This window comes from Palaemon carinicauda, chromosome 10 (assembly GCF_036898095.1).
Source record: "Palaemon carinicauda isolate YSFRI2023 chromosome 10, ASM3689809v2, whole genome shotgun sequence".
NCBI lineage: Eukaryota > Metazoa > Arthropoda > Malacostraca > Decapoda > Palaemonidae > Palaemon > Palaemon carinicauda.
In genome coordinates, this window is record NC_090734.1 from 15,041,323 (window position 1) to 15,053,822 (window position 12,500).

The 12,500-nt window shown below is 34.1% G+C and overlaps 1 protein-coding gene across 1 annotated transcript in view; it reads left to right on the forward strand.

Annotated features, from left to right (window-relative positions):
* The window catches only part of LOC137647858 (shootin-1-like), a 70,376-nt gene that overhangs the window by 2,339 nt on the left and 55,537 nt on the right, over positions 1–12,500 (forward strand). The window contains exons 2-3 of the mRNA XM_068380813.1: positions 1,514–1,533; positions 3,399–3,512. Coding sequence (XP_068236914.1) covers positions 1,514–1,533; positions 3,399–3,512 — 134 coding nt within the window. The remainder of the gene's footprint in view (positions 1–1,513; positions 1,534–3,398; positions 3,513–12,500) is intronic.

A 12,500-nucleotide genomic window follows, 5' to 3' on the forward strand; every position in this document is an offset into this window, starting at 1 on the left:
TTTCTTTACAAGCGAATAGGCACTTGAAAAAAATTTGTTTGCTCTTAATACCATTGCTAGGTAAATTGCTTTTTAAGTTGCTAGGCGAATCGTGTTCTCTCTCTCTCTCTCTCTCTCTCTCTCTCTCTCTCTTCTCTCTCTCTCTCTCTCTCTCTCTCTCTCTCTCGTTATGTTTCTTTGTAAGTCAAGACTTATACTGTCTATATGTACACACACACACATACATATATATATATATATATATATATATATATATATATATATATATATTATATATATATATATATACACATATACATATACATACATACATACATACATACATTCATACATATACCAAGGCACTTCCCCCAATTTTTTTTTTTTTTTTTTTTTTGGGGGGGGGGGGGGTTAGCCGACATCAACAAATGAAACAAAAATAAAAAATAGTAATAAAAGGGGACCTCTCCCCTTTACGTCCCTCCCAGTCTGACAAGGGACTCAACCGAGTTCAGCTGGTACTGCTAGGGTGCCACATATACAACAAATAACAAATGCAGCCATTTCTAGTGCACTGCAGTCCAAAGGCCTCAGACATACCCTTCATCATGTGATGCCAAAATACTTTAAATCAATCAATCAGTCAACCTTCATCATGTCTGGGGGTTTTCATCACCACGCTAGCCACTGAGGATTGGTGATGGTGGGAGACTTTACTCTAATTGCTCATAGGAAAACCAACTTTGACTGATGCAGCTTTGCTGATCATGGCGATACACAAACACTTTCTCCCTTTAAAGTATCCCTATTCAATTGATGGGAAGGGTGACAGAATAATAATAATAATAATAATAATAATAATAATAATAATTTCCCCCATGTAATAGAAAGCAAGTCTCTCTCTCTCTCTCTCTCTCTCTCTCTCTCTCTCTCTCTATCTCTCTCTCTCTCTCTCTCTCTCTCTCTCTCTATATATATATATATATATAAAATATAATGTGTGTGTGTATATATATATATATATATATATATATATATGTATATATATATATATATATATGTATATAATATTATACTATATATATATATATATATATATATATAGTATATATATATATATTGAGAGGGATTGCGTGTGCGTGTGAGCATATCTATCTAGATAGTTTGGCCTACAGTATTGACGGGTTGTGTACATTGATGATGATAATAATCCTTATTTCTTATTACTATAAGAATCATTTTATCTTCTTCATGAGAGAACAAGTCTTGAACAACGTACACTTACCCTCTTTCTTCAACAGATATTTTCCGCTCTCTCTCTCTCCTCTCTCTCTCTCTCTCTCTCTCTCTCTCTCTCTCTCTCTCTCTCTCGTCTCTCTCTCTCTGTAAGGAAAAACCACCATCACAACAAAACCGAAATTCAGTCTCCACTTGATCCCCGAGAAGTGTAGTTTGTGTGGCTGCTCGAATGATATTGCCTTCTTAGATTTCATTCGTTTTTGTCAGTGTTACGTTGACTATTGTGCACTTACAGTGAGCCTTTTTTTAAGTTTTGTACGTGTGTTAGTTGTTTTTATACTTTTTTTTGTTCTGTTTGGATTCTTATCCATTTTTTAGTTGACTTATTTCTTGTGTTATATATATGTGTACTTTGTATTCTTTTCCAGTTTTGAGTTGACTTATTTCTATAAAGCTTATGTTATTTTTGAACAATTTTGGATTCACATCCATTTTTTAGTAGACTCATTTTTTTTGTCATTTTTGGGTATGTTTTGAATTATTTTCCAGTTTTAGGTTGACTTATTTCTATAAAGCTTATGTTATTATGAACAATTTAGCGTTTTGATTCTCGCTTTGCCTTCTTTATTTTATGTTCTTATTCTACAAGGTTGAAATAATCATGTTTTCCATCATTCTTCCATTTATTACTATTATATTTTGACTGAATTGTTTTAATTATCTCTTTTAGCTTTATATTCTTATTCATATCACTACGTTTCTAGTTACGCTAATAATCTTGGAAATTTTGTGAAGTTAGTCAAGAAAATATATAATTAATCCATTGGTTTGATTCAGTTTATAAAATGAACTCTATGACAGGGGATGTTAAAGGCGTTTCACCCTTAACGTTGCAAACAGTGTTCAAAATCAGTTTACAAAATGTTTCATTATTATTATCATTATTATTATTATTGTTATTATTATTATTATTATTATTTATTATTATCATTATTATTATTATCATTATTATTATTATTATTATTATTATTATTATTATTATTATTACTAGCCAAGCTACAACCCTGGTTGGAAAAGCAAGATGCTATGAGCCCAAGGGCTCCAATAAGGAAAAAAAATAGTCCAGTGAGAAAAGGAAACAAGAAAATAAATTAACGATATAAGAAGTAAGGGCTCCAATAAGGAAAAAATAGTCCAGTGAGGAAAGGAAACGAAGGAAATAAATTTACGATATAAGAAGTAATGAAAAATTAAAATTAAATATTTTAAGAATATTAACAACATTAAAACAGATGGTTCATATATAACTATAAAAAACACTTATGTGAGCCTGTTCAACATAAAAAACATTTTCTGCAACTTTGAACTTTTGAAGTTCTATTGATTCAACTACTTATTGTTAAAGGTGCTTGGTGTATGTCAGAGGATGTTTACAAATACTTTGTTATGAAGATGGGCATGATTGCGTCGTTTATGGATAGAATTGGGGTATTTTATTTGTTCTGGGCATTTACATATTCTTGAAGGAAAAATGTGGGTATTTCGAGAACTTCTAAGAAATAAGTTTTCCTTCATCATATGTCAGAATATACAGTAGGTAAGGATTTATCCAAGCACATAGATTGAAATTTACATGTGCCTTTTCTGTGTTCATGTGTAATATGTAATTTCAAGTGTAATGTGTAATTTCAAGTGTAATTTGTCATTTTTACAGGGACAGCGCTTTGACGTTATTTCCCTATTTATTTTCATATTGTATTTTTTATTATTCGTTATCTTATTGTTGGTTCGTTGTGAGCTTGTACCAATATAAACTCACTTTTTATCTTTACATGTGTTTTTGCATTAAGTATTAGTACACATATTAACCTACCTCCGATATATATATATATATATATATATATATATATATATATATATATATATATATATATACGTGCGTGTATGTGTGTCTGTATACATAGTATATAAATATGTACATCATATATATATATATATATATATATATATATATATATATATATACATATATATATAGATAGATAGATAGATAGACAGATGTGTATATATGTTTGTGTGCGTGTGTAAATGAACGCCTATTAATTAGATAACGCAGGTTGTCAACTTAAAATACTTAATTACCAACATGACTAAAACGTCGTCGTATTTCTCATCCGCAGCTGCTCGCGACTACGACGAACTGAAGAGACGGTTCACGGACACCTCCCAGTCAGCCGAGTCCCTTCAGCTACGTCTGGAGGAGAAGGAACTCGACCTGAGCAACCTCAGAAGCGGTAAGGCGAAGCTACAATGTCCTACTCCTCCTCCCTCCCCTCCTATACCTCCTCCTCATCCTTCTCCTCCACAGATTCTGAAACCTCAGTCTTGGGATATCCACAGTTACTCTTGGTTTTTTTTTTTTTTTTATTGTTCAGACAATTTATTTGACAACGTGATTTAGCTCAATGATATTCTCTCTCTCTCTCTCTCTCTCTCTCTCTCTCTCTCTCTCTCTCTCTCTCTCTCTCTCTCTCTCTCTCTTTTGCTGGTAAAGGTTATTCGCTATTTTTTTCATTTACTCCTTAATGAAATAAATCAGACCTTATATGTCTTTATGGTCTCGAAAAGTCATGATCATCATTTCAAAAATTTGTGGTAATGATTTTTTTTATCAGATCATTATCATCATTTCCACCGTCGTCATTACTTTTCAAAGTTATCATTATATTAAAGTATTATTATTATTATTATTATTATTATTATTATTATTCGTTTCCAAGTGGGGATATCTTAGTCAACTCACCCATGCTAGGTTGGTTTGCTGTGAGTGATCACACGAAAATCTCCCACCATCACCAACCTTCAGTTGGCCAGCGTGGTGATGGAAGCAGGGCTAACCCCAGACCTGACTAAGGACATGTCTGAGGACTTTGTCCTGCAGTGAACTAGACACGCGTGCATTTGTTGTTGTTGTTTTTGTTGTTGTTATTGTATTATACGTTAATTAAGTAGTTAAGTAGATTTAATTATAAAGTTGAATTACAAAACGAAGATAAAGCAAACGAACAAACGTTTCTGTTGCTTGTTCTTCTTCATGTGACGTCATCATGGCATCTCTGTAACTCTAGTCAATTTTTTTTAGTGAGGCAGATTTGCACCGAGTCGCAGGGGTGTCCTTTTAGCTCGGAACAGTTTTCTGATCGCTGATTGGTTGAACAAGATAATTCTAACCAATCAGCGATCAGGAAACTTTTCCGAGCTAAAAAGGGCACCGCTGCGAGTCGGTGCAAATCTGCCTCACTAAAAAACATTGACTATAGCATCGCTTAGTTGAATATTCCACGTAATTATCAGACCTTCAAATTCTTGAAAACGTCCCTGCCTGGTAATCTGCCGGACTGGGGTTCGAGCCCTGCTCAAGCTCGATAGTGTCTTGTAGTGTCTTCAACCTTACCATCCTTGTGAGCTAAGGATAGGGGATTTGAAGGAGCCTATAGGTATGCCTGCTGAGTCATCAGTGCCATTGCCTAGCCCTCCCTGGGCCTAGCTTGGGTGAAGAGGGGGCTTGAGGTCTGCATACACACACACACACACACACATATATATATATATATATATATATATATATATATTTATATATATATATAATATACATATACATATATATATAATATACATATACATACATATATATATATATATATATATAATATATATATATATATATATATATATTGTCAGTGTCCCTTGCCTCTTCCATTCATGAGTAATCTCCAAACTTAAAAGAAAGAGTAATTGTTTTCCTGGAGATTATTATTAATCACAGCAGCCATTGTCTAGCCCGCCTTGGTCCTAGTTAGGGTGGAGAGGGGGCTTGAGCTCTGTATGTGTATGTATATATATATATATATATATATATATATATATATATATATATATATATAATGTGTGTGTGTGTGTGTATTGTGTCATTGTCCCTTTCCTCTTCCATTTATGAGTAATCTTTAAACTTAATAGGAAAGAGTAAGTGTTTTCCTAGAGATTATTATTAATCACCGGGTCTTTATTTCTCCTTAATGGGCTATCCTCATTAATTAATTCTTATATATCTGCAAGTGACGCACTCACGACTGGGTTTATTAATTAATTCTTATAAGTGATGGATTACTTATGACTGAGTAATTTTGATCGGCTAATTCTTGGTTTACTAACTTTTTTTCCTCTTGTTTTTATTTGTTACTCGACGGATTACTTATTTGGTTGATTTTTATTTATTTTTATTCTTTATGTATAGTTCATGTGATATGCATACATAAATATTTGTATACGCAAAAGGAATACACTTACACACAAACACACACACACACATATATATATGTATATATATATATATATATATATATATATATATATATATATATATATATTTCTACCTAATACTTGGGATCGAACGCTGGCCCCCTCTAATGAAAGGCCAGGTCGAAACCAACCATGCCACGAAACCTGGCCTTTCATTAGAAGGGGCCAGCGTTCGATCCCAAGTATGAGGTAGAAATTTATTTCTCTTTGAACACGATGTTGTGTTGATATTTATCTATATATACATATATATATATATATATATATATATATATATATATATATGTGTGTGTGTGTGTGTGTGTGTGTGTGTGTATATATGTATGTATATATATATATATATATATATATATATATATATATATATATATATATATTTATGTATGTATATGTACTTAAATATACGATATATATATATAAATATATACAGTATATATATATATATATATATATATATATATATGTATGTATGTATGTATGTATGTATATATATATATATATATATATATATATATAATGATATTATTATTACTAGCCAAGCTACAACCCTAGTTGGAAAAGCAGGATGTTACATGCCCTAGAGCTCCAATGGGGAAAGTAGCCCAGTGAGGAAAATAAATAAGGAAATAAGTAAACTATCTATGAGAAGTAATGAATAAGAAATTTTAAATATCATAAGATCAGTAACTAAGTTAAAATAGATATCACATATAAATATGAAAAGAAACAAATATCAACCTGTTCAACTTCAGAACATTCAGTGCCAGGATAAACTTCTTTTTTTAATATCTGTTATTATTATTATTATTATTTATTATGAAATGCTAAACTACAACCCTAGTTGGAAAAGCAGGATGCTATAAGGCCAAGGGCCCCAACAGGGAAAATAGCCCAGTGAGGAAAGGAAATAAGGAAAAATAAAATATTTTAGGAACAGTAACAATATTGAAATAAATATTTCCTATTTAAACTATGAAAAGTTTAACAGAACAAGAGGAAAAGAAACTAGATAGAATAGTGTGCCCGAGTGTACCCTCAAGCAACAGAACTCTAACCCAAGGCAGTGTAAGAGCATGGTACAGAGGCTATGGCACTACCCAAGAATAGAGAACAATGGTTTGATTTTGGAGTGTCCTTCTCCTAGAAGAGCTGCTTACCATAGCTAAAGAGTCTCTTCTACCCTTACCAAGAGGAAAGTAGCCACTGACCAATTACAGTGCAGTAGTTAACCCCTTGGGTGAAGAAGAATTGTCTAGTAATCACAGTGTTGTCGTCTCAAAACATCTGTTGTTATTTTTGTTATTATTACTTCTGCAAACGAAGTTGGGAGTAGGTTCTGTTTTCGCCTCTGTTTGTTTGTGAACACCTTCCTCACCACAATTTTAATAGTTGAGTAATGAAACTTACAGGGATTAACTGTTCCGTAAAATTCAGGAATTAATTAAAATTTGGTAGGTCAAGGTCACGGTCAAGCAAAACGTCCAATTCACGTAATCAGCCATAAGTTTGGACACCGTTGTCACAGACTTCAAACTTGGTTCATATTTGAGTGTATGAAAATCCACGTCAATTGATACATGTCAAGGTCAAGGTCGAGCTAAAGGTTGAGAAATTAGCTACCGTGGTGGAGGTCTGCGCTCTACTAAGTGTCCCTATAGTTTTGTTTGTTTGTGAACAATTTCCTTGCCAAAATTTTACACATAGCGTAGTGAAACTTTCAGGGATTAATAGTTATGTTAAGACGTGGAAGCCATTAAATTTTTATACTGCTAGGTCAAAGGTCAAGATCGAGGAAAAGGTCGACCGAAATATCCCTAAGGCAAACTGATTGAAGAAATAAGCCACCGTGATGGAGGTCTGCACTTGGAGTGCTTTTCTAGTCATTATATATCTTATATACGTCATCCCAGAGATAATGACCTTGAAATCTGAAATAGACGCACACATTCCCAGGTGACAAAGTAGCCAGAGGTGTCACTGGCGTTCACGTACAGGACTTGGAGTAGTTGGAGTGCCATTGGGAGTAGTAGGAGTGCCACAGTGACCCTGAGCCAGTGCCAGCCACAGAGGCTGCAGTGGAAAGATTCCTATCTCTGGTATTTTGTGTAAGGAATTGATTTTTGTTTTACTTTTAAACGATTGTTTTTTTATTGGACTATTCTGTATCATTATCATTGTCATTATATTCTAAGACTTTAGTAAAGCTCCAAGTTTCTGATTGTATATGTTAAAACTGCTAGGACTATCGCGTGAAATACTTTTCTTTTTAGAGAAAGTGGCATTTCGATTTTCATAATCTCACTTTGTTAGAATATCCCATACTTTAGTTTGCTCTCGTTTCCATGTTGCTATTTGAAGTGATCTTTTGGGTTGCATTTTTTCCCATATAATCTGGCTACACACACACCTCAGTTGACTAACCAGGAGGAGCATGGCTCACTGCTAAGGTCAAAAAAGAGGCACAAAGTACCTTACAAGAGGTAGGCCTAAATTGTCTCTCTTCTTAACCACCATCTCCCCCTCGTTAGGAGGGATATTGTGTCTCTCTTATGATGTTACATGTGGTTGATAATTAAAATATCATTGGAATGACCTCTCTCTCTCTCTCTCTCTCTCTCTCTCTCTCTCTCTCTCTCTCTCTCTCTCTCTCCACGCATACATGCACATGCACATACACAATATGTATATATCAGAGAGAGAGAGAGAGAGAGAGAGAGAGAACACATGGTTGGTTCAAGTCCACCGTTTAGTTGTGTGTCAATTCAGTGGCATAGGTTCGAATCCTTGGTTGGATAGAAGCACTTATCGTTATTCAAATCCCCCTTTGAGTATTTACTCTCGATATTTAAAAATAAATTGTGGCGTGAATATATATACATATATATATATGTGTGTGTGTGTGTGTATGTGTGTGTGTGTGTGCGTGCGTGTGCTAAGGGGTTGATAAGCTGGTATGTGCGTGTGTGTGTGAGGTCTGTCTTGTCTCCTCTGCCCCACGTGGCTTCGCCATCTGAGAATAAACCCCAAGAAGCAGTCTTGAACCCCCCTTCTTACCCCTCCCCCCTAACCCCCCCCCCCCCCCCCCCCCCTTCCACCGCTATACCTCGTCTACCGTTCTGACCGCACATCTGCGGTCATCTCTCTCCAACTCATCCTCTTCTTTTAACTATTTTTTTTTCCTATTTTCTTAAGTTGATTTTTCATGTTCTTTCTATCTATTATCTTTTTATTGTTCGCGTTCACTTTTCTTTTCTTGTCACTTTAATTTTAATTTTTTATTTATTTAAGGTATTTTTGTAGTTTTAATTCTATTCCTCACTGTTTAAAAAAAACCGTAATTTTAATTGGAAATTCTCCGTAAAAATACTGTTCTCAGCCGTATTTCAGTAATATACAGGCGACCGTAATTTTACCGTACTTTTTTTTATTATCTTTAAGGGGTTGGTAACCGTAATATCATTCCTTTACGTCATTATATCCGTTTCGAAAACGGCAAATGTCTGGCAACATTTACTCCTGGATTTTTACCGTTTTTTACGGCAAATATTCAAGTTTTTTTTAATAATTTTTTCTTATAATTCTGTACTTTCTTATCATTCACCTTAAATTCATCTTCTTTCTTCTGGATTTTATAATCATTATTTCATTTATTCCCTCCCATTGTAAACAGACCTCCTTTTTGTAGTAGGACCCAGAAGATCCTTAAGTCTGGAACGAACCACAGTCGAGTAACGACCCGCTACAAATTCATGCGATCGGACCCGGTTGTTTTAATGAAACCGTTTTACTCATTTGAGTTTATTCATGTAATTTTTGCAGCTATTTCCTGTATGTATATATATATATATATATATATATATATATATATATATATGTATATATATATATGTATGTATATATATATATATATATATATATATATATATATATATATATATATATATATATATATATACACATACATACATACATACATACATACATACATACCTAAAGTATATGTCATATATATACTGAATAGAGAGCCATGTAATACTTTTATCGAAACATACACACGTAACAGTTTATTTCTTTCTTTGAGGCATTGAATTCTCTCCTTTTCAAAGCTGAAACTTTCTAACCAAATTAATGACCTTCTTAAATTGGAATTAGCAAAAGTATCATGAGTAAAATAGATCAGTTATTTTGATATCCTCTATATAGTATATGACGATCATGTACTTCCCGGCATCTTATTTTCAAAGGTCTTACGCTCATGAACTTGGTAATGCTGGTAGCCAACCTTGCGTAATGAAAGCTGGCTGTGTTATCAGTTTCATTCTTTTTTCCTTATCATTGGACCAATAAATTCGTTATCATTATTTTTTTTTTTATAACAGATAACGTTCATCACTAGTATTTCATCGTCATCATTTTCACCTCCACCCACGAAGTTGCGAGGAGGTTATGTTTTCGGCCCTGTTCGTATGTTTGTTTGTGAACAACTTTCTGGCCACAGTTTGACTCATAGAGTTGTGAAACTTTTATGGATTAATTGTTATGTTGAGATGTGAAAATTTTTCAATTTTGAAAGTCTTAGGTCAAAGGTCTAGGTCAAGGTCGAGCTAAAGGTCAAGCGAATTAACCTAAACCTCGAGAAATAAGCAACAGTGGTGGAGGTCTACACTCTCAGTTTTTTTTTCATTATTAGATATAACCTTTTTACATTCTTTATCATATTGATAACACCTCAATGATATCATTGTCGTAATTGATATCACTTTCTCTCCTTTCCACCATTATTAATAACTCATTACCATCAGTATTTCGTTAGCCCCACCTCATTACCATCCTCATCGCCACTCCAAACCATCCATACCATCATTACTAAAAGGTCATTATCATTATCTAGGAGAAGGACACTCCAAAATCAAACCAATGTTCTCTAGTCTTAGGTAGTGCCATAGCCTCTGTACCATGGTCTTTCACTATCTTGGGTTAGAGTTCTCTTGCTTGAGGGTACATTCGGGCACAGTATTCAATCTTATTTTTCTTCCTCTTGTTTTGTTAAAGTTTTTATAGTTGATATAGGAAATATTTTATTTTTATATAGTTACTGTTCTTAAAATATTTAATTTTTCCTTGTTTCCTTTCCTCACTGGATTATTTTCCCTGTTGGAGCCCTGGCCCTATAGCATCCTGCTTTTCCAGTAATAATAATAATAATAATAATAATAATAATAATAATAATAATGATAATAATAATAATAATACTACCATCAGCAATCTCAGTGCGATTCTTGGGCCTAACAATAATCGCATTCCTACTGCCCCCCCCCCTCCTCTAGTAACTCCCTTTACTCAACCCCTACCCCTTTACCCCCTCCGCTAATACCCCGCACTCCACCCCCTAGCTACCCCCTCCCTCCATTCCATTCTTTATTCTTAACTGTCGTTATTTTTTTCCCCTGTTTCTTCTTCTTTCTTCTTTTTCTTCACACCAGTTATGCATATCTTGTGGCGCGACGTGGCGGATTAGAGGCTTGTCTTTCGGCACTTGTTGGTTAACAGCTCTCTCTCTCTCTCTCTCTCTCTCTCTCTCTCTCTCTCTCTCTCTCTCTCTCTCTCTCTCTCTCTCTCTCTCACTTAATACTCGTCCGTCTGTATTTCTATTTCAATAATATATTCTCTCTCTCAGTTAATACTCGTCTCTATCTGTACTTCTATTTTGATAATATATTCTCTCTCTCTCTCTCTCTCTCTCTCTCTCTCTCTCTCTCTCTCTCTCTCTCTCTCTCTCTCAATACTCGTCTATCTGTATTTATATTTCAATAATATATTCTTTCTCAGTTAATACTTGTCTGTTTGTACTTCTATTTTAATGTTATCTCTCTCTCTCTCTCTCTCTCTCTCTCTCTCTCTCTCTCTCTCTCTCTCTCGTCCGTCTGTATTTCTATTTCAGTAATATATTCTCTCTCTCAGTTAATACTCGTCTATCTGTACTTCTATTTTGATAATATATTCTCTCTCTCTCTCTCTCTCTCTCTCTCTCTCTCTCTCTCTCTCTCTCTCTCTCTCTCTTAGGTAAGCCGTTAAGACGTCACGTGCACTGCTGTGTCCGAGACAGCGAAACTGCTTTCGTTGTCAAAGATGTTCTGGCCACCTCCCTCACGCGTGTTTCCTTCGCGACAGATTTGTTGAATTGGATATGAGGCTAATTTCATGTGGGTTGATTTTATATCTGTTAATCTTGCATATGTTTAAATGTTTAATGTTTTCGGTTTGTATTCGCAGGAGATATCTGGATTTGTCGTCGTGCTTGTGCAATGTCAAATTAGTATATATATATATATATATATATATATATATATATATATATATATATATATATATATATATGTGTGTGTGTGTATCTCTCTCTCTCTCTCTCTCTCTCTCTCTCTCTCTCTATATATATATATATATATATATATGTGTGTGTGTGTGTGTGTGTATGTATATATATGTGATAAATTTTGCATATTTAGACGTGTTTTTCATATTCAAATAAGCCATATATATTTTTTATACATTAATGTCTGGATTCTCTTAACGACCTCGGGATCAGGTCCCCATGCGAAATCACACAAAGACAAGAGCTTGTGACCGGTTGGGAATTGAGCCCTGGTCCGGCAAGCTTGTATAGACAGTGACTACCACTTGGCCACGAAGAAAGTGGTAGTCACTGTCTATACAAGCTTGCCGGACCAGGGTTCGATTCCCGGCCGGTCACAAGCTCTTGTCTTTGTGTGATTTCGCCTTGGGCTCTGATCCCGAGGTCGTTAAGAGGATCCAGACATTAATGTATCAAAAATATATATGGCTTATTTGAATATATATATATATATATATATATATATATATATATATATATATATATATATATATATATATATATATATATA